This window comes from Tiliqua scincoides, chromosome 4, assembly GCF_035046505.1.
Source record: "Tiliqua scincoides isolate rTilSci1 chromosome 4, rTilSci1.hap2, whole genome shotgun sequence".
Lineage (NCBI taxonomy): Eukaryota > Metazoa > Chordata > Lepidosauria > Squamata > Scincidae > Tiliqua > Tiliqua scincoides.
Genome location: NC_089824.1, coordinates 30,215,807 through 30,239,974, shown reverse-complemented (window position 1 = coordinate 30,239,974; position 24,168 = coordinate 30,215,807). Strand labels below are relative to the sequence as shown.

Genomic DNA, 24,168 nt, shown 5'->3' with positions numbered 1-24,168 from the left:
CCCTTTTTTAATTTTAAAGATTTATCACTAGTTGCGTGGAAATGATTGACGGACTTCAATTCTCGTCCGCACAAAGAAGAAGAGCCAGTTCATTTCGGTAAAGCTTTCCGCCTTCAGACAAGGCCATGATGTTTTTCTTGTACGTTGCGATGTTGTTAATGTCTAAATCCTAAAAAGAGAAAATGCTTTATAATCCAGTTTGTTTACTTAAGTGAATCAACAAGTTGCCACTGCTCCTAGAGTCCTGTCTCATTTTAAATATGGAGAAACAAATGTCTCCAGCACTATAGTACGCTATCATGGGCCATGTGTTGATGACAAGGGTGCCTGACTATATGAGTATATCAGACCTTTTCAGCAGGTCTCATTAGGGCCTTTCCAGAGACTTTATGCAGTAGTACCTGCACAGCTCTAACTTGTCTGTTGCCCAAGCGAATGACGATAATTTCAAATAGTCCTTGAGAAAAAAGCTTCACACGTTAAAAAAAAAAATTCTCACACCTGAAAGATTCGGATATTATGTGAATATTGTATGTCCTCAGCAGTTTGGACTTAGAATGATGGTTCTTCTTTCCCTTTTCCACTCCAAAAGTTGCTGTTGCTTTGGTGAGTGAAACATGATCCCAGGCCCAATCCATCCACCCCCCTTCTCCCCCCCTCATTCTGTTACACCCAAGGCCTTTGAGAGGAATTTTATCAGAGGATATAGTTTCTTTTGGGCCCTTTCGTAAAGAGGGAGGGGTGAAACAGAGTGGGGGAGGGCAGTGACGGGTGAGCAGAATGGGGGCAGGGAGGGGCAAAACAAGGTAGGGGAGAGGGTGGAGACTGCTGGAAAAGTCTTTGGAGCCCAGGTCTACCCATCCATGTGGCATCGGCAACTAGATACAGTAATATGGTAAACCAAACATACTCCTAAGTCTCTCTAAAGTCTTTTAAATATAGAAAATCTTGCTTCATCATATTTAGGCTCACACTAGAATGGAAAGTGTCCTGTTTGTACCAGAACATGCTTCTGCAGCAGCTATAGTCTTGCGACTGTGTCCCTAAGCTCCTATATGCTCCTTCATGGTAAGCAGATCCACAGGTCAAAGAGCTACTGCAGCAGTATAGCTTCCTCCTAGAGTTGACACTATGTTAAGGAGTGTCATGTATGCACTGCTTGACCCAGCATATATAGCTTGCCAATAGCTGCAGTAGCTGCAGCCACATGCTAATGGTAGTGTTCCCAGCATCCCCTGAGGGCAAAAAGTCTGAGTAGATAGGAAAATGTAAGATCCCAAGAAATTTCTGGGCCCCCTTCTTTGGCTCCTGAACCCCCTTTTTGACCCTGGGCCGGGGTACAAATTACCCCCTTTACCCCCCCTCTCCTAGGCCCTGGTTACACCCTCTCCTTTACTCCCCCCTATCCTTCCTTTGCCCCCTGCTCATCAGAGCATAACTGCTCCAAGGCACATTCTTTCTTGCACTGGCTCCAGCAGGACATGCCTTTCTGCCTGCACCCCATCTTCTGCATTGTCAAAATGTGCTTTACAGAATGTTTGTGACCACATGCACCAGCAGTGCAGGGCAAGTATGGGATTGTGCAGTCAACTGGCTAGTTTGAAAAAAACAAAAAACATATACATTTTTTAAAATACACTTCTAATGAAACAAAACAATTAGAATTACCGCTTTGTTCTTTGTACAAAGATCTTTCAGCAAAACATCTAGTTCATTTTCATCTATGTAGCCATTTCCATCCTACAAACAAACAAATTGTTGTGTTTTATTGTTTTAAGCTGCATTGAGAGACAGTCTTGGGAGAAAAGCAAGATATTGGTGTAATGAATAAAAACAATTAAAATACGACATGAGCATTTCTAAATATTTGTGTCAGGTGGTTTTGTGTTTTTTTCTTGAACAGAATCTTTAAGAACCCCAAGTTTGTAGAGTTTGTTTCATTGTTTGTCTACTTACCGAATCAAATGTATCAAAAGCTTTATTAAATTCCTTTCCGCACATTTTGACACCCTAAAATCAAACGAAAAACAGTTGTTAGGGCCATAGTTGCAAACAGTGCATATATAGATACATAATATGTGTTCAAGCTTTAGATGAGGATAATGCCTACCTGAAATTTAAGGATAAAGTTTTCCTGTACTGGGAGCAATCTTTGGAGAAAACACAAGTTCAATCAGTTATTCAGCTATAATTGTAAAAACTTGAACACTCACACAAGGCATCTAAACACATACCTGTAGAAACAATGAAAGGAGAGGACTTTGACAGGTGCTGAGAAGTAGGTTAAAATGAGCTGCAGAATTCCAATGTGTTGTGTGGTGGGGAGAGGGAAACACTTTTCAGGGACAACATTCAGTTTCAAACTTTTTCATTAAAAGATGCCACTAGTGTATATTCCTTGCACAAGAGTCATAAGAATGTAATAAAATCGAGTCAAACTGAAGATCATCCAAGCCAGCTTCCTGGTTCCTGCAGTGGCTGACCAAGATGTCTTCAGGAAACGTCAAGCAGGGCCTGAGAGTCATAGCCCCCTTTCACTGTTGTTCCCCTGCAGCTGGCATGCAGTGATAGACTGTCTCTGAACACAGAGGTTCCATCATGACTAATAGCCAATGACAGAGTTAAATGTCATAAATTGGTCTCACTGCCTTTTGAGCCATGGCAATGATAAGTGACTGCTGGAGTTCTTAACCTTTTTACGATTACAGAACCTCAATGGATTGCCCAGTATGTACCCATAACCCGTTTGCCAGGCAGCTGAAGAAATCATCATCACCATTGATCCTATTAGGTACCAGTGTGATTTCAAAAGATATCAATAGCTTAGTTTTACTTTACATATGGACAGTTAGGACAGAATGCCTCAATCCATATTGCTAATGCTGATAGTTAATCATCTAATCTAACAACAATATTTTTTATTTGTTCAGAGATGGAGTTCCATACCCACAAGGGGCATGGATATTTCCAGTTAAGAATCTCATGGCTAGAGGCCATCACCTATTAATTATTGCGCACAAGGACTTTTTTTACGCTCTTCTGAATCTCCTGCCTGTCAATTTTATTGGATGATCCAATAAATTTTGAGTCCAATTTTTTTTGGACAGACAAAAGAAAATTTTCTTTACTCAGCGTGTGGTCAGTCTGTGGAACTCCTTGCCGCAGGATGTGGTGACGGCATCTGGCCTGGATGCCTTTAAAAGGGGATTGGACAAGTTTCTGGAGGAAAAATCCATTACGGGTTACAAGCCATGATGTGTATGTGCAAACTCCCGATTTTAGAAATGGGTTATGTCAGAAGGCCAATGCAAGGGAGGGCACCAGGATGCAGGTTTCTTGTTATCTGGTATGCTCCTTGGGGCATTTGGTGGGCCACTGTGAGATACAGGAAGCTGGACTAGATGGGCCTATGGCCTGATCCAGTGGGGCTGTTCTTATGCTCTTATGACCCTGAGTTTAAGTTGTATGAGAAAAAAAAAACCATCTCTGTTCACTTTCTCCACATTATAAACAGTGCCATAAACTTCTGTCATATTCCCAGATCATCTTTTTATGAAAAAGTGGTTGACTTGAGTCAGGCTTTTGCTGCTCATTTTAATGACTTGTTCCCCTGCATCTCTTTGGAGTCCTTTCTCTGCCTCAATTTTTTTCTTTCCCAGGTAGGTATTCCATACATACCTGGCCATTTCAGTCAGTTCCAGCTTTCCATCATTGTTTTCATCAAACATTTTGAGCTGAAACATTATTAGAGATTTTTGTGAATGTTTTGGACAAAATCAGCAAAGAACCAAAAAAGTTACACTACAACAGTTTCTTGTTATTGCAATAGAATAAGGCAGCGTGATGAAATGTCAAAACCAAATTATGTTATTAATGAAACCCATTAATAATTATTGTTCATTAAGAATATTTATATATAGTGGATCCTCCATATCTGTGGGCTCGGCATCCTCGGATTTGACCAACCGTGGATGCCTTCCTGGGCTCAGAACAGCTCCTGGATGTGAATGGGCATGACTTCTGATTATGTTCAGAAGGTGTTCTGAGGCCCATTGCCCATTCCATGTTTCACCTTCCATGTCCGGAAGGTGTTCTGAGGCCCATGGCCCATTCCATTGGCCTTCCCGGGCCTCAAAACATCTTCTGGATGTGACTTCCTGGGCCTCATAACACCTTACAGACACCCACACATGACATTCAGTTTGTGTTCACGACTTCCATTGTGTCCAGAAGGTGTTCTGAGGTCCAGAGAGACTTGCGGCCCACTCCATGGACCTCAGAACACCTTCCAGACATGACCAGAAGTTGTTCTGAGGCCACATGGAGTGGGCAACCTCCGGAGGGCATGGTGCAAACATCGGGTAATTGATTGCCCGCTGGGCTCCAGCATCAGCAGAAATCAGTATCTGCGGGGTGGAGGGCTGGCAGCAACCCCCACAGATGACTGTACTGCTTTTCAACAAATAAGTTCACAAAATGTTTTACAGAGTAAAATAAATTGTTATTTAATTAGATGTGGTTTTCTTTCCTGCAATCAAACGCATTGATTACCCTGAAAAAGGGGAATAGTGCATGTTTGTTTTTAATCAAGTTTGGTAATGTGGTATGACTCTTGAATCCAAATGTTCACTTAAGTCACATGAAAGGAAGAACAGATTTCCCATAACTGGACTGATACTGAGATTTTGCAAAAAAATGTTTCCTCTAAAGGTTGTAATGTCAAAGTTTTACTATGGTTACTAAAATCTAGGAAACTACTATGTTCAGGGAATATCAGAGCGCCTCCTTGGTCTCTCATTGCCTATGAGGCCTACATAGCCAACCAGTCCATAACCAAAAGAGTGGCAAAGTCACAGGTTGCTAATGACAAAGGACTTTTTAGAGGGCTATGTAAATGTCTTAGGTACTCTATTCCCGTGATACACTTGCTAATCTTACCATTATGTCTGTATATTCTGACAGCTTTGCATCTTCAATCTGCTTGTTTGCTTTCTGTAGCAAGTCTTTTAAGAAACTCTGGAAGAAAACACACACGCACATGTGATTGATGGGTCTCCAAAAACAATAATCTACCTAGTTTGCCATTAGGGTGGCAGTTCTCAAACATCTTGGGAGTAAGTCTCCTGGGGTAAGTCTTGGCAGAGGAGGGGCAAAGGCAGTGACGTGATCCCCAGGGTCATGCCATTGCTGGGGGCAAAGGGAGGGGGTTTACTTACAGGGCAGAACCACTGGAAGTGGTTTCCGGTTGCTTATTTTTACTATTCTACAACTTGGGAAGCCCTGCGGAGGGCCTTGGTCCCAGGCAGCGGCACAACTTTGGGGATTGTGCAGCTGTCTTCCCACTTCCCCGGCTTCTTAAGGGGCCAGAGGCTGAAGCTCTCAGGCTGGGGCGTCTCAACACACCAATCTGAGAACCCAGCATTAGGGTGAGATCTATTTCTTTATAGTTGTATCATTTTGAAATAGCTAGAACAAATGGTTTACTTTACTTGCTTTTTAATTTCTGTAAGCATGCAGTCATGCACACAGGCATTTCAAAAGCACATACAAACATTATATATTTAACAATCACAGAAATCAATAGGCTAACAGCAGAGTCCAGTGCATGTACATTCAGAAGTAAGTCCCATTGTGTTCAGTAGGGCTTACACTTAGGTAATAAGAATGTCAGTGGCTAAACATGGGTTATGAAAATATCATTTAAATTAGTTTGAAACTCCATAGGGTCACTGTCACACCATTTTGGTGACAATGAGCTTTTCCTCTGCTCCTTTCAGTGACAGGTTCCGTAATTGGACATGTCTATTTTCTGCTCATATATTTGAAGGAAGGGAATAAGTTGCTTTGCTGACTTTCAGAAATAAAACCAATTTTGCTCTGAAATGATACTTGTTTTCCCAGAAGATCAGTCAATTGTCCTAGTTTAGCGACACTTAGTATCCTTTATTAAGCAAGAAGTCTCGAGAGCTTGAGAATTGTCTTGGAACGAGTACCAAGACACGTAGACCCACCTGTGCTAACCTCGTCATATGTAGTATGACTTTGGAGTATTGTTACTTTTTGGTATTTTGGACCAGATCTTTTAGCTTGCACTGATTGGAAAAAGAAAGTTGCAAACTAAAAGAAGTGGTGAAACATTTGTGTTTTCCAATGTGTTTTTGTGTTTTCTAAAGGCCAAACTGTAACATGAAGCCTGTGTAATGAGTAATGATTCCCAAGAAGCCATTCCTCAAGAGGGGATTATCAGCATATATTTCCCTCACAGTCATATTTGAGCCTGCCTTATCACAGGAAAAAACCGCAGTTCATCTGGTACCAGTGTTTAAATCAGGCAATAAAACAGAGATGGAACTTGTGGGTTCATATCAGAACCAAGAAGTACAGGGTTTATTTCTCTAATAGATGATCAAGTTGTTCACTTGGGCTGGCTCTCCTGAAATTTTTCATTTAAAGAAAAACAAACAAAAAAACCACACCACTCTAGGATATAGTGGTGACATCACTTCCGGGGCAACACTTTGAACTTGGCACCGGGCTACATGATCATTAGTGACACCACTGCCTGAGATCTTTTTAATTGGCAATGCCAGAGATGGAAACAGGGACCTTGTACTCTCACTAGTCTATTAGCCTTCATCTCTTTGCACATTCACCAAGCTACATGTTGAATATAACAAAATCCAACAACTCATATCTTAAAACTAAGGTTGACAATCCTATCCACACTTTCTTGGAAGTAAGCCCCACTGTACACAATGGGATTTACATCTCAGTAGACATGCATGGGATTGCGCTGATAATTAACCATCAAACTATGTGCCTGCTGGCTATTGGTCTGTGTTTTGTTTAGCATAATTTCTACCACAAATTATCGCATATGTATGTAGAAACCTAACATGCTAGGCACTAGAACTCAAATATAGCAGTGCAATGTTCTGGAAAGTAGCTTGAGACAGGCTTGAATTGGATGATTGTTTTGCTCTGAGCCAGAAAACACTGTAAATGTGGGTGGTCCCTAGCCTATGTTTGAATAATTGTTGAAATGCAGTTATATTGGGCCACCAGACTCCAAGACAATCTAGACCAGTGATTTTCAACCTTTTTCATCTCACAGTACACTGACAAGGTACTAAAATTGTCAAGGCAAACCATCGGTTTTTTGACAATTGACAAGGCACACTGTCCCGCCATTGGGAGGGATCACATCCCCCAATGGCCCTTCTAATAAATGACCCTCCCCCAAACTCCCGCGGCACACCTGTAGACCATTCACAGCAACAACAGTGTGCTGCAGCACAATAGTTGACAATGGTTGGTCTAGACAAACTATTAATTACATATAAAAAGAGTTCCAAGACGTACATCTCAAAGTACAAGTTGGGGGGAGGCTGCATGATTGAATGTTCCACGCACAAAATAAAAATCCTACATATAGAAATTAGGATGTCAGAAAGAAAGCTAAGTTAGAATCATTCTGCCTGATACTTAGCTTTAATTTTCTCATACAGGGAAGGTTCCACCAGGCAACCCCTCCCATCTGCATGCTGAATAGTATAGTCCAGAAACAGTTACTACATATTGAACTATTGGTTTAAAATAATCTTTCAGGCCAAAAATGTTTTCAGGGGAAGAAACTGCCCCTGAAGGCTGTTGTTCCCTGAGAACATTTCTTTCATATCAAAATTAATAATGTCCAGTATCCTTTAAATTTTCTCAGTTTTGCCTCCATCAGAAGGAAAGCAGTAGAATATATATCTGAATATATAATCCTCTGAATATATATGAACTGTATGATTTATAACCAAACAAACCTCAGAGACTGCCTAATTATGATCATGATAATGATCTCAATATTTATTGAAAGCATTCCTTAATGATACCGTATGTCAGATTCAAATAAGACAGACTGACCTTTCAGGCTCAAGGTTAAGTTGGGAAAGGATGTGAAATTTCTAAGAACGTATATTTTATTATTATCCACTGTGATCTTTGGTGGTTGAGGGGAATTGCTTTAGGTACCTTTCCCCCATTCTTCAAGATAGGGTAAAATGAGACATAGATCTCAATAAATAAGAAATAATTTCTTACCTTGAGCTCTTCCGCATCAATAAAGCCACTGTGGTCACTGTCGTATTTTCGCCATGTCTGAAATGGAAAAGGTAGACTTCTTTTTTTAATCATAAAAATAAATTGTACCTTGGTCATTTAACTTTATGAGAGGGGGTGATTTGTACATTTTACCTGCATGAAGTCTTCACTTGATTTCAGTTGCTGGCACCTAAAGAATAATTGGAAGTTCTCTTCTGTTGGTAATATCTGAGCAAGCTGAAAGAGATTAAATTTAAATCAGCTGTTATTTATTGAAAGGAGACATTGCTGACAACTGCATTGAGACCTCAAAATTTATTTACATTCACGTAACTTGGATATTTATCAGAAGCTTGAAAATCCCAGACGCAATCCACTAGGATCTTCTGTGCAGGTCGCATTGAACTAAATTGTGGTTGAAGTAGCTACAAAATGTTGTGTAATGATATTGCCAGAGAAACAAATGGGGTGTTTCTCCTTTTGAGATTTGGAAATATATATGTTTAAAAAGATTGATTGGAACTTGATAATCTGATTGGATAATTGACTGATTGGAACTTGATAACTGCTGAATTTGGTAGCCCCATGGATATTTTCAATGAAGTTTTCATTACCAAAAAAAACCTAATAACCTCAGCACAGATAGAAAGAATCAAAGAAAAGAAAAATAAAGGAGGACGTCTAGCTTTTAAAATACTACTGTTCAACTAATGATTTTGAACTGATTTTTGGTTGCAATCCTATGCATGATTATGATGATTAATGAAAGTATTTATCTATTGCTTTTCAACACAAAAGTTCATAGTGGTTTACAGATAAAAAAAAAAAATCAAATAACTACAAATAAATACTGTTAATAATACTGTTGATAACTAAATGGCTCCCTGTCCCGAACGAGATTCTAGTCTCGTTCTAATAAAATCTAATTTATTAGACTCTAATAAATAAAGTCTAATTTATTAGACTTAGACTCGTTCTAACAGTCTAATAAAATGCAGAAGGACACCAGCAAGCAGCCACTAGAAAAGACACTGTGCTGGGGTGATGAGGGACAGTTACTCTGAAAAAGTGGAATAAGTACCTCTTGCCCAGTCTGAATGCAGGCAGAGTTGGACTTTCTTCCATATAAATTTGTGCTGCATGACAGCAGTAGTGAAGATAACTGGACATCTTGGTACTATATGATGTTTTGAAATACACAGAATAGGTCGTCTGAAATGACGTTATACCAAGACAGACCATTAGTCTAGTCCGGTATCAGTTGCATTGTGTAAGGCAGGTCAGGGTTTCACACAAGGGCCTTTCCCAGCTCTATCTGGAGATGTCAGAGATTGACAGCTCAATCCCAAACAATTTTCCAGCACAAATGCAACTGCAATGCATCCCTGAGGTAAGGGAACAAACATTCCTTTAACTTGAGGAGGTCTCCGTAACTGCTACCACCACCAGAGAATGCAATTTGCATTCCACTGGCATGGCTATATTGGTGTTGGAAAGTTACTTAGGATTGGGTTGGGCTGTGAGGCTGCAATCTTCTGCAGGTAAGATAGGTGCTCTGCCACTCAGCTACATCCCTGGTTCCACTTTAGAGCAGACTACAGTTCAGGGGCATGTGGTGGGTTGGGAGGCAGGTGAGGCAGAGTCCTTTGAAAAGCACTGCTGCCATGTGAGGTGCTCAAGCACACACAACCCAGGTGCAGAGCAGCAGCAGTGCTTTTTGAAGAACTCCAGTGGGACTCTGGATACCCACTGCATGTTCCTGCTATAGTTTTGAGTGTGACACTGATATAGTCAAATAGGAAGTACCTTCCACTGCTTCTTTCTCTGCACTTCAATTTCCCAGCCCAACCATCAAAAGCCATGTCAACAGGCTTGTGTAACTGAGAGCATGTACAATATCACTGGGATGTCCTAAAGTAGAGATAGCAGAAGACTAGGAAGCACAAGTCGTTTGCTCTTCCTGACTTGCCACCTTCCCTATCAGTCCAAGACTGTTCTTCGGGGAGTCTTGAGTGAGATTTGGGCTTAATAGTAGTCCTCATCTCACAGGGAGCAGGATTACACATCTCTTTACTACATCTCCTGATGCCCATGATGCTCCCCCAGTGGCCACATGTTCAGTATTCTTGAGAAAGAGTTCATGAACACTCATGAACATCACATTGGTGGGACCCTCCGGATCTGAAGAGGTAGCTGGCACTACTCTTTCCTCCCTCTCCATGTTCTTGGAGTTCAGGGAGAACAACATGAGAAATGAACTGGTCTTTGCTTCTTTTGACCCTATCCCTTTCTCCCAACCCCATATGAACTCGTTCCCTTCCTCGCTGATTGCCTTTACTTGAGCTTTGTGGCAGCGGTACACTAGGATCTTAGTTGACCCCAGCTCCCATCTCTTAATCCATAGGCCCTTACTTTAACTTATATAGATGAGCTAGAAATAGAATGTCTGCATTTCCAAGATTACTGTTGCAAAGGGTTTGTCATAAGCAGAATTTAAGATGCGTAACCTTAATGCACTTATGCAAGAAACAGTCTGAAATTCTTTAAATAAATCGCTTGACTAACACACTTGCAATCCATGGGAAGCAAATGCTTCATAATTGACCATAATTAGATTGATCATAATATTTTGTAATTGGAGAATGGCAACCTGAAACTTTTATTTCTTTGCTGTGACCGGAAAGGAAACTTGAAATTGATGCCTACGTTTCAAAAACTGAAAGCATTCCAAGCTAAGCATGAAAGCCAGCGTGATGTGGTTTTTGAAATGGAGATACCTAGGTTCAAACCTTCACTTAACTGTAAAGATAATTGGGTGACATTGAGCAGTCATTGTCTCTCAACATAACGTACCCCACAGGGATGATCTGAGCATAAGCTGGAAGGGGAGAACTTTCTATACCTCCTTGAAAAAAGCGTGTATAGAAATATACCTAAAGATGGAATCCTATACACACTTTTGTGGGAGTAATGGGAGCACTTCTGCAAAGTCATGAATAAGATTCTGTTGTTAACATACCGTCATTGAGACAGATTAATATTCTGGGAACTTGAAGTCACATTCTAGAGCCTTAAATAATTGCCTTCATAACTGGAATGTGAAAATAATTTATTTATTTTTTTGCTTCAAATTAGATTAGGTTGAAAATTCACTTACTACTAAGGGCAATGAGCACCCACTCAAATTGCAAGCCAGTGGTTCCCAAATTGGTGAGTTACGACCCACCAGCCAGGGAAGCACTCCTCTCTAGCCTCTTATGGGGCAGCATGGAGCAATGGCAGCAATGCTATCTTCAGGGTCGCACTGCTGCCGGGGTCAGAAGGATGGGCTTTTTACTTAAAAATGTCAGTGGCTGCCTTTTGGGGGGGGGGTCAGGGACCCTTTGGGGGGGGTCAGGGACCCCATGGACACCTCCACAGGGCTTTCTTCCCTTGCCCCCCGAGGCTGGCACTGACGTTTGTAAGTAAAAAACCCTTCCTTCTGACCCCAGCGGTGGTGCAATCCTGGGGATCATGTCACTGCTATTGCCTCATCCCCACAAACATTTAAGTGGCTCTCAACTCCTCCACAGGAGTTTGGGAACCACTGTCGTAAACGATATTTCCACTTCAATATTCCACTTTGTCCAACAACAGTCTTTTCAATACATTTTCACTTGCTATTTGCAATCAAGGCTAAGCATTTTTAGCCTTGATTCAAGGCTATCTGCATTTTTTTAAAGAGTGCAGCTGTCAAAACATGGCTGGGGAGAAGGTGACCGCATGTTTAAGGGAAAACAAAACACAGGAGGCCTTCAAATGCGAAGTAGATATTTGACGCACAGTCCTCTTATTGCCCATTCCTTAACAAAAGAGTTATTCCAGATCAGGATCTCTTAGCACTTCACAACATGGTTTCTCTGCTTTGGTGACATTTGGAATTGCAACTGGTTTTCCATACTTCCTGAATACTGCACTTTTTCCATATATACAACTGCTGTGTTCTTCCCACATATATGAATGACAGCAGGTATTTCTTTTGCTCTAACCACTCTTTTGTTCTTTTTTCTCCATGAAAGTATTTTTGATGTCCACTCATGTACAAGAAGGATGCAGACAATTGCATATACGAGGGATCAAGTGTGTACACCTGTGGGCTGGGCAGAAATTAGTTAAGTATGGGGAAAGTGAATAATAGTCTTTTAAATAAATAAATGAACCTGAGTGTGCTGAGAGGTAAAGACCACATAGTTTAGTGGGACTTACTCCCAAGTAAGTGTACACAGGACTGTAGCCTTTTGGCCCAATGCCAAGGATGTCTCCTGCGCTGAAATTCTCTCTGAGTTCAATGGGACACAAATAGAGTTGACAAACTCTTTAATTTAGTCATTTACATTTCTTACTGCCTTTACTGGTAATTATATACTAAAATGTATTACTTAGAATTGGGTGTGCAATTATATTTTCATGCAGGAAGTTGTTATGGCTTTAAAAGTTATTCAGGATTTAAAATGGCACAAACTACTCATTATATAGCATTTCCTGAACTGAATGTTAAATTATTCTTGGAGAACATAAACTGAAGAGTCCAGACTACTGTTAGGATAATTCCGTCACCCATCTGAGGTGATGAAATGTTTTTGTAATTACCTAGTTGAGACACAAAAGCAGTAGTTCTGGGAATTTGCCTTAAAACGCTTTATTACAATCAGAAATCAAATATTGTCTTTATAGTGACTTGCACCTTTAAACATATAAGAGTTTTTTTTTGGGGGGGGGTGGTAAATTAAAAAACATTAAACATTAAAAAGTTTTAAGGTTTCAATTTTCCATAGATTACCAATAGTGAGGTGCTGCTGGAGAAAACTTTGTCTAGGAATTAATCTAACTGGCCAAACTTTGTGATGGCTTCTGGAATTGGCCCCCTACTCACCAAGATGAGCAGTAGTGGTGAGGCATCTGGCAGGGGTGTCAATACCAACTGCTTCCAGGAGGGCAATTTCAAGTCAGTTGGAACTGGGGTGGCTGGGACTGGGTTCCACTCTTTCTACTCTCCTCACAACACCTCAGAATGGAAGATTCCATGCTGGAGTGTTAGCTACAGACCGCGAAGCCATCTGTGGCTGCAGGCGCTCTGCTGACCATCCTGGTGTGGGGTACCTCCAAGCATGAGGCACAATGTGGCCAAATAGATCAAATCACCCTAAGTCCAGCCTTGGTGAGGAGATAGGAAACTAAACAGAATCTGGGGTCATGTTATGTCCAGTTACAGGTTGTTTCCCTCAAAAGCCAAGTACCTCTTAGAATGCAGTGGGTTTTGGATCTGCCCACAGAGATTCTGCTCTAATTGAAACCAAAGAAACTTGGTATATGAATCTGTCTTGTACTGTACAATTGGTCTATTGGTCATTCTAGTAATGGCTCTCCAGACTTAGTCTCAAGATCTTAGTCCAGGTCTTAGTCAGAGAAGTCCAGGTCTTAGTCCAGGACTTAGTCAGAGAAGGATTTTGCTCATCACTAGATGCCAGATTTTTATTTTTTTTTAAATCTGGGAATGCCAAGGATTAAATCTGGGGTTGTCTGAATCAGGTCTGTCACTGAGCCTCTACTCTTCCTCACTGAAACTGCTGTATTCCTTATTACAGAACAATTCAACCCAGTACATTTTGAGATATGCATGCTTACATAACTAGGAGAAGGCTGCTAAAAGGATACTTTTTCTTTTGGGTCCCAGTATATGGTCTAAGGGTACCTAATGCATAATACCCTCTTTAAGCCTGAACTGCCTAGGTGGGAGACTACCTAGGAACCACATCCAAGCCACCCTGAGCTCCATGAAGGAAGAAAGGTGGGATATAAATGTAATAATATCAACAGGATTCGCTATCATCCATATTTTGTGAAGGTTCGCAAGTTAGAATGGGCTTGCTCAAACAGTGATCCACCAAGGCTGCAATCCTATACAGGGAATCTATCTGGGAGTAAAGCCCATTGCAATAAATGGGACTTGCTTTTGCGTAAACACGTATAGGATTGTACCGCATGCCAAATCCAAACACATACATACTGATAACATACAACTCCATTTTGCAGTCTTGGGGAGCTTGCAAAACACAAAGTATTTATAGACAAAAGACAGATCTTATTCCTCTCCCACTTAAAATTCACTTAGCAGCTTCTGGCTGCAGCCTCCTTATGTAAAGGCAGGGTTGAGGAAAAAAAATGTGGCATCTCCCCAGTAAAGGAAATACAGCTTGATGACAATAGGCAGATCTTATTGACAATGCTTATTGGGCTCTTGTGACTCATCAAACTGTACAGAACACTCCAGTCATGTAAGGTAGCCCAAAAGGACCTTATAATTTCGCTGCTAGCTAAGATGAATGGGATGGTTTTGCACCAGGCACCAGGCAAACAAAACCCATGACTGATGGACTGCATGCAAACCTACCATAAGAGGAACAATAATAGGAGACCTCTATTTTTAGAGAACAACTTGTACTCTTCCATGTTTAAATAATTTTTCTCTTCTTTATATCGATTACTAAGTAAAGTCTTTCTAATTGGAATGCTTAAATGTATGTACATACTTTTAATCAGGAAAAAAGATAGTGAGAAAGCAAACAGGAAGGAAAGAAAAAGAGGAGTGAAGACTTCCACCATGGCTGTCCCCCTTTCCCTAGCAGGAAAGCCCTTACATCATTTGAACCTAGTTGCAGCCTGGACATGTTAAGAGGGCAGGCTTTTTGAAGGTGCATTTCAGCATAACCAGTGGCTTGAACCAAATAGGCTGGAGTGCTGGGAGGTAAGCCTTTTAGAAAAACCAGTTGGCCGTTAAACTCTATACATTAGCCTGAGAACAAATTGATACAATTTCAGGAAAGTCTGGTTGAAGAGGCTCTTAAAAATCTCCCTGAATTTAGCAGTCATGCTGAAAATGCACTTTACTGAGCTATTCAGGTTGCCCTATTCATTATTTCAAAAGATTCTCCCATAAGACCAGTAAGCTTTTGAAAACAGATCTTCTATGTCATATTCAGTGTGTTTAAGAAATAGAGAAGTGGAACTAAAAAAGAAGAGATGGGTGAACTCTTTAGACTTCTAATATAGCATGTTTAATGAATCACAGTTTCTTTAAAGGCAGCAAATGTTTTAAGTTAGGTAGACTATGTCAGTGAAATTTGAAATCTGATTCACGTTGGTCTCTTTTTCTAGGAAGCATTAGCAGAATGTTTTGCTAAGTGAAACAATCATGCAATATAACACAAACAGCCCAAACCTAACCAGTCCTGGAACAGGCAGGCCACTGAGACTGCCCCACATCCAAGGCAGGGTTAGGGCCAGTTGCGGCTCAGCCCAGGGCAAGGGGAATCGCTTTCCCTTATCCCAGGTAACACCACAGCAGCCCTAATGGGGCTACTTGGATCTGCGCCACCTAAAGAGGTGGTGCAGATCCAAGCAGCCCGGAGCTGCCTCGGGTTGCCCTGGAACGGGGATAGGATCCAGCATAAGTGCTCATGGGCCCACCCACTGCCCACTCTAAAATGCCTCCTTCCCACCCTCCCCATGCTCCCCTGACCCCCACTCAGGCTTACCTCAGTCAGCATGGGCTGACCTTTTAGGCTGACTGAGCAGGGCTCGTGCTGGCCTCCCTCCTCTCCTCGTGACACAAAAGTGCTTTACACCATATTTGCGACACCAGTGGGATTTGCACCGGCCCATTGCCTTTCTAGGATTGCACCCAAAGTCACATAGCTTACATACCAGTTTAGTTGTGTTTAACAATTCCTAATAGGTAGGTTATGTAATCATTACATCAATTTTGGAAGGGAGGCAAAGGAGAGAGATTTTGTTCTCTAAGGCTTTTCCCCAGCTTTTATTGTGATTCATTCGCTCTCCAGTTTCCTGTGTCTTTTTTAAAAAGATCGGTTTTTGTCATTAGAACTACTTCTTTTGATGATTATATCCTAAGTTTAGCTAGCCATGACTAATTCACCGTAGAATGCATCCCAGTACCTGAATAATACTTAAGCTTTGGGATCCAGTACGCTGTACAATTTAATAAATACACAGACAGCTCTTGTGCAACCTGATCCTAAGCATGTTTTATTGGACAACAGTGCAAGTGAATCCACTGGGACTACTCCATCCCAAGAACGGCTGCATCAATTTACAACCTATATTTTAGTTCTCACTGAGTTGCAGTCTTACTATTTTAATTTGACATCAGCAAACAGATACATGGGGTCTATCTCCCCTACTTATTTACCACAGTGGGTACTGAGATACCATTCATCATTTCCACTGGGGCAGTCACAGACTTCAGGATTAAAGCTTGTGTGTGTTACCAGCACCAATCAGTAAGTCATAGGAACAGAACCCAGACCTTTCTTGCCAACTTTGGGAAGGAATGGCATCCTAAAGCAATCTGTTATCTTAAGTATTTTAAGCAACAGTAGAAAATTTTGATATCAAGAGAGAACTGGCGCATCAAATATCTACTGCTTTGATTGCCATAAATAGCCCTATGATGGTGCAAACTTCACTGTCAAAGCTGCTACAGAAACAGCCATCAGTTCCACATGTGCACCAGAATCAGCCAGATACTCCACTGGCCCAGATAAGGTGGTGGAGGGGGCAGATCAGGGAAGGTTTAGGGAGAAGGGGAGAGAGGGCAGGAGTGGGGATTGGGTGGGGGCGGGTGAATCTTGGCAGCAAAAGTAGACCCCAGATCCTATCCCTGATTTTCCTACCCGCTCGTCCCTCTTCCTGTCTCTGGACGTATGCCATCAAAATAGCTGGTGTGGGTTCAAGGAGACCCACAAGGTATCAGGCAGCCTGCTGGGAGGTAAATTAAAAAGTTATTTACTTACCTGTTGCTGGCTGTCTGATCAACCACCCACCATAGCATGCAGCGTGTGCTCCATTGGCCTGGCTGCCTGCTATGATCTGGTGGGGAATAGGACTGGGTTGTGTGAGTGCCACCCCAATCAAGAAGGCCCATTCTTGTCAGCTGGATGGCAGTGATCACTTGCTCAGTGCTAAATGAAATTGAATCCATTTCTTCATAGCCCCTTCTGAACTAGTGACCAGTGCTCTCATTGCTGACGTGGCTAACTTCCCTTAGCAAATAGGTACATAGTGCCCACACAAATGAATTAGTTCCATTGATTTTAGCTGCATAAAAGGAAACCTAAAGTTGTAATTAAAAACAACAACAACTCAAGATCAGCAAGTGGATTGCTGCTTCATGACTCAATTCAGAATGAAAATGAATCCAAAATGACATAAAGAAAGCAGTTTTTTGTTTGTTAACGTCAGAACCAAATCAAAGCACATACTTACAGACTGTTTGGTATCATGTAGTGCTATGAGCAGCATGTATGAACAAACACATTAAATGTGATTAGAAAGAGAAGCTCTCTTACCTCTACGATTCCTATTTTCCCATCAGTGCTCTTCGAAAAGTGGTCCACAAATGTTTTCATTTCAGGGGTTAAGTCCTATAAATGTATAATAGGGTGACTATTACTTGAGACACAGAGAGCAGCTAAAGAAATAATCCATTGCAGAAAGTTCTCTTGCACAAGCCCCACTCAAATGAATGGTTGCCCAAGAGAACTTACCAGCAGACTGAGCCCTAAATAATTGTACACACACACAAAAGGTGAGAAAATGAATTAGGAACCCATTCTGCTAGTTCCATCACATCTAGTAATAACATAAGTTTCCAATCCTATACACCAGTGGTTCTCAAACTGTGAGCCTGGGCTCCCTGGGGAGCCATGGAAACCAGACAGGGAAGCCACGGAATCCTTGTGAAAAAACTGCCACCCTTTACAAAAAGTTTGGGAACCACTGCTATACACCCTTACCTGGTAGTAAGTTCTATCTAAACACAGTGGGGCTTAATTCTGAGCAGACATGCAAACTACGCTGTAAATCTAACTAAATGAGTATGAACTGCTGAGGTACAGAAATTTTCTATCCAGATTCTTCTGTTTCAACTTGCAATTATGAACATTTAAATATAAAAATAAATCTGTAACAGAACTGAGCTTATTCTCACTTTGTTTAACCCACAAGGAATGCCAAAACAACTCAGGGCCCAATCCTATCCAATTTTCCAGTGCTGGTGCAGCCGTGCCAATGGGGCGTGTGCTGCATCTTGTGGTAGGGAGGCAGTCACAGAGGCCTCCTTAATGGGGCTGCATTGTGGCTACACCAGTGTTGGAAAGTTGAATAGGATTGGGCCCTCACTCTTCTGTTTTTCCACCCTCTATGCAATTTAAACAATTCCTACTTTAGATGCTATTTTTCACCCCCTTACAAAGACGTATGAACATGCTTACAGAAGATCAATCCTTCTAGCTAGGTTAACCAGATCAGCACTCCTTTATTCAGTTGGGCAGAGTTGACTAGCAGAATGTAGAGAGTGAAACACATTTGGGTACACATTTAACAGTACATTCCCTTGAAAGTAATTCAGTGAGGATGGTCGACATAAAGATCTGCAAACACACCCTCATCCATGGTCTTCCTCAGCCTTTAATGAATGACTAGAACTAGATCGTGTGTGACTAGAGCTGGATCACAGCTGCCTAGACAATGGGAACACATTCCCTCTTACCCCTCTCTTCAGAGTGAGGATTATACAAAAGTCACATTTGTCATCCATGTTGTTGCATAGTTAAATGTGATTGGCCACATTGCATATTGCATCATGAAGTCACTATGTTCACTACATGAGTCCAGACTGATTGGGACCACATCGCCATGAATTTTGAATTTTTAAAATGGTGCTGAGGTTGCGGCAGATTGGAGACATGACTGCAAATAGATGCAAATATGTGCAAGCGAACTAAAGTACAACATAGGGGTTTTTCATGGACCTTTTCACCCACCTCAAAATGGCATCTTAACCTCAAAAATCAAACTTTACCAAAAATTGGGTGAAGTGTTGCCATTGTACATATTTTTCTAATAAAGGCTAAGCTGCCAAAACAAACCATTTTATTAATTCATAACACAACCTGAACTAAATAAGTATTTGTTGTTAGTGCATATGTTAGAACATGTACCTAAAATGTGTTGAATTACATTAAATGTGAATGCTGATGCTCTCCAAAGTGTCATGAATATCCAAAAAAAACTCAATGATTTCCCCACTTTTCAGACATACGCCTTTGAACAGCACAATCACATCCAGGTGACTGTCAACATTTACTGATGTGTGTCTGAGTCTTCGGACATTTGTGAAATTTATCCAGGACCATCAGCATTCACATGTGAATGTCAACATTGACCAAAAGTTGGACATTCGCTATAAAATATACATGTCTGTCAACAACACCACAAATTAAGTACTCCAAGAGGAGTTTCTCTTTTTAAAAAATATTATTAGTTATTAAAGAACCCTCCCCTTTCCTCTATTCCAGCTCTTGCCTCCTACAGCAATGAGATTCCTCTGCTTAAGATGTTTGGAAAAAGGTGCATCACATTATCTAGGTGTTACCAGTAGTTATTTAGGTGACTCCATAGCAGATTACATGCAACCTGATTCTGTGCTTTTCCCAGAAGTAAGTCCCACTTTGTTTGAAAGGGGCCCATTGGCAAGTAGATGGGCATAGGCTTGCAGTCTTAGGGCGCAATCCTAACCCACTTTCCAGCACTGGCATAGCTGTGTCAGTGGGGCATGTGCTGCATCCTGCAGTTGGGAGGTAGTCACGGAGCCCTCCTCAAGGTAAGGTTCATTTCCTTACCTCTGAGTTGCATTGCCCTTATGTCAGTGCTAGAAAGTTGGTTAGGATTGCGGCCTTAAGATTGCAGTCTTGTGAACGTTTACTTGGGAGGATTAGGCTGCTAAACTCTTTGCACTAATGACATCAGTGCACGTTCCAACCAGAAATTCAAATAAAATATCAAGGTTTAAATGTGCCCTGCAAATAAATAATGCAGTGTTCTCAAAGACATTGAAGTGAAAAGTGATTGCTGGTGACAGATGCAACATTAACACAACTTTGGAAGGCAACCAGGTATGCTGATGCAATATTTTCTTAGGTCTTACAATGAATAATGAATTTATACAATACATCTTACACTGTGTCCTATTTACCAATTCCGTGACAATCACATTACCAATGTAACACATTGCCTATGAGTCAATTTGTCTATTAGTTAAAATTGGGATATGAAAGAGCAACTATGTGGAATTTCATACCTGGTTACTATAAATATTTTCATTTATTATACGTTATATTTGATTTCATAGTATGAGTTGGCTGAGGAGAAGGACCTTCCCAAGGAAAAATAAACTTGGAGGGATCAAATATCATATGGTGCATATCTAACAGAAATTTTCATTCTTTTTTTAGTACCTTATTTTTATTTCACAACGCACATGACACTTTATAGAGAGTCGTATCTCTAGCTGACTCTGTAACCTTGTTTACCAAGTACATTTAATGCATGGTTGCCTATTTCATTGGTCTAAATAAAAGTCCCATTGTTGCTTGAGCAAGAAAATGGCTTCCCAGTTTTGTATCCATTCTCTCCTCTGCACAGTAGAATTATTTAATGATGTCCTTAGGGTGTGGTGAATGTACTTTTTGCTTGCAACAGTCCTGAAACCAAGAGTAATGCTAAATTGGAAAGAGCTGCACCCTGATTGCAAGGAGAGGCCAACTCTGATTTGCAGTACAAGCCTCCTGTAAATACTTCAACCATTATATTCCTGTCTCACTATATCTTTGGTTGAAATTCCAAGGATTAAGCTGTTTAATGATAACAGATAACTTTCGAGCATGCCTCCCTTTCTACCCCATCCACTTCTACAACAATGCTAGTGTAAAATTTATGCAGGGCATTTGCACCTCACAAGCACCAACTTGTCCTGTTGCCCTGTTGGCAAGTCCCCAAATCGATTCAGATATTGCACAAAAAACTATGTGCAGATTGCTTATGTGAACCAGCATTGGCATAGTATTTTTGCAGACACAGAGGACCAATTGGGAGATGAGATATTAGGGAGGAGCCAGCTAAGTTCCTGAATCACCCAGTCATTTTTGACACTCATATGTGCAAATCACTTCATGGTAGTCATTCAAAGAGAAAGTGCAAACAGTTCCCCCCCATTAATGGGTTCCCCCCCCCATTAATGTGGATATTCAATCCAATATCGAAAACATATCCATCGCAATGAATCATTTTGAATATGACAACTTATGACAAAATAGGTTAAGTTTTTAAAAACTGGAAATCTGAAAATGTATCTATAACTTCTATAATGTGATGACATTAAATATTAAATGATAGAAAATGCTTTCAGAATTAGTGTCAAAGAAAAATTAGGGGGATTTAAAAAAAAAATGCTTAGGCAAATCCAAGAAAACGAGGGTGGGAATAAAAACACAATCACCAAAATTGTACAGAACATGCATAAACTTGTCCATATGTTCTTTCTGGGGAAAAATTTAGAAATACAAAGCTAACAAAAACTATGTTCAGCGAGACATGTGAACTACTTGTTCAGGAAATGAGCTTCCAAATCCAAGAATCAGCTTGGATTTGAAACCTCTGATGGGCAGGCACATATCCAAAATCCCAAAAAAAGAGACTCAAGAGATCAAGTGTTTATGGGTGATCCAATGAGTGCATTGAAATTTGGTGCTGTTCTTTTCAGAATATTCCAGAGATAGCCTTGAAGCAATGTCAATGAAAGCCTCAATAAGAATATCCAAGTACTTTCAAATTACTAGCAGGAGTGCAGGGAGAATATATTAAAAGTCATATTGTATGTGGCACACAAGAATGTGCCTTCAGGGATTTTATACACCATTTTGAGAGTGTTCTAGTTTTTAATTAGTTGTGAGTTTGACATAATTTCAAGTAAGAAAAAAGGGATGACTTTTTAATGCACTCAATTTCTTGGTTTGAAATTTTAAGAATGTATTTAATGCAGGATGTGATCTAGCTTACTTTTAATGAATCTGTGTATCCATTTTAGCCTGTGGATCACTGAGTTTTGTATTGAAGAAAACAATGGTGAAACATTAGCAAAATATATATGAGGACCTTTCATCTTGTCTTATGCTAAATAATTGCAGTTAAACATCATTGCATCTTGTATACATCTTAAAGTCCTTGATAGCAATGCTAAAATATATATTTTATGTTGCTTTTCAGAGTGAAAATTTCAAATACCTAGAGACTGCATAAAACTGGGTATACATTCAATTTTGCAGTTCTACAATTAACTCATGGTTATAGGACAACTTACACATTTTTAAATTTGGAATTATAGGAAATGCACATGTATTCTACAGATATGTACAGTGACTACATGGTCACTGTACATGTGAGTGACACTGAATATCTTTCATAGTGGAATTAACTAAGCGATTCAACTGTATTTATGACATATATTTTAGTGTGACTGATTTTGTCCTGTTTTTGTCCTTCATTAACAAATCCTTTGTAATTTAGCTAAGGTGTTCTTTCTTATTTCAAAATATGAAAACGTCAATTAAAAATGTTTTACTCCATTTGCAAACTTTTGCTTAACATTTCTAAACTACCACAGTTTTGCCTGAACATTAATATTTGAATGGAGTGGAATTGAATGTCATATCACCAATTGCAGGTCAAGGAACCATGTTCCCTACTAATATTCTTGCATCACAAACCCACTTAATATCTCATTAGATTCCATTCAAACTAATCTGCAGATCTGTTTATTGACCACCAAGGGGCAGAAATGTATTTCACCCAACGTTATCTCAGATGCATTGCGCTAATTTTGAATAGCCCTTTAACCACACTCAAAAATGTGGGGAAAGTGATTTCACCATTTCTTTATAAACAAGGGTTAGTACTCCAATTTTAGTACATGATCAGATAAACTTTGTTCTTTGTCTTGATCTCTTCTCACCCAGATTCCCCACCCCGCTACTTCTTTTTGGCTATGCTAGATTTTATTCAATTCATCTTTATTTGCCATGATAGAGATAGATAGGAGCCAAATCTGCACTGAAGTTTTTCAGAACATATTTCTTCTTTAATGAAGTTTAAGTAAGAGCTGGGGGGGGAGGGGGAATCTGAACCTACCAAACCTGCATCTTTTCGTGCCTTCTGCAGCTCCTGGATAAAAGTCTGCAGTTCCTTTCCATCCATGTACCCATTGCCTGTAATGACACAAAAAGAGAGCGCATGGTTGTTAAGGCTGTCGATGTTTTGTTTTTCTCAGCCTCCCTCACTGGCTATAAACTGCATTTATAGGAGATGGCTTGCAAAACCAAGCTGCTTTGCAGCATATTTTCAGCCCACTTCTTCTCAGCCCCCGTCCCAAGAAATCAACACTTCGGTTGACTTCTAGATCTCTATTTTAAGGAACTTTTCAACGCCTTCAGACAGGAACTGACAGGACTTCCAGCCCAATCCTATGCTTGTCTACTCAGCAGTAAGTCCCTTGGAGTTCAATGGGATCTACTCCCCGGTAAGTGTGCATAGGATTCCTTCGCAAGCTGGTACTCCCCATAGCAGCCAGGATCGCGGTCCATAGCCCGGCTTGGCCAAGGTTTCCATGGTTCCAGGTGATGGGCAAAGTTCTGGCTGGTGCAGGGCAAAAGTTTCCTGCTTTCAGAAGAGCAGCCGAGGAAGGCACCTGTCCTCCAGGTCTCCTCTCCCTCTCTAAAGGCAGCTCAGCCAGCCCTCCAAACCCCTCCAACCCCCAGGTGGGTTGCAAGCTGCAGCAAGTGAGGAGAAGGGGGAAGGGAGTCACCGTCAGCGTCGTAGTGATGCCAGATCTCGAAAAAGTGGGCTGCAGAGATCTCCTTTCCTTTCAGGTGAGCCTCCACGGCCATGGCGTGCGCCTGGGCGAGGTGCGGGAGCGAGAGTGAGCGAGGACGGGCTGCTGCTGGAGCTGCGTGTCGCTGTCCGCGGTGCTGATTCTCTGCCCGGGCTGGTCCTGCTCTGCGTTCTGGGCTGAGTGCGCTCTATTTATCCGGTCCCTGCCCGCCGGACCACGCCTCCCCTCCCCGCACAGCTCTCCCTCCTTTCTGCCTCCCCTGGACAGAGTTCCTCCTCTTTTGCTCTTTCCCTTTC

At 41.0% G+C, this 24,168-nt stretch overlaps 1 protein-coding gene across 1 annotated transcript; it reads right to left on the bottom strand.

Moving 5' to 3' along the window:
• Positions 1-55: 55 nt before the first annotated feature.
• On the bottom strand, positions 56-23,927 carry CALB1 (calbindin 1). Its single transcript, XM_066623390.1, has 11 exons — positions 23,846-23,927; positions 23,173-23,249; positions 17,496-17,570; positions 8,242-8,325; positions 8,089-8,145; positions 4,939-5,016; positions 3,679-3,734; positions 2,111-2,150; positions 1,957-2,010; positions 1,669-1,740; positions 56-169 (listed from the first exon to the last, which is right to left on the bottom strand). Exons 1-11 carry the CDS (start codon positions 23,925-23,927, stop codon positions 56-58), a joined length of 789 nt encoding a protein of 262 aa, XP_066479487.1.
• Between the last annotated feature and the right edge of the window lie 241 nt (positions 23,928-24,168).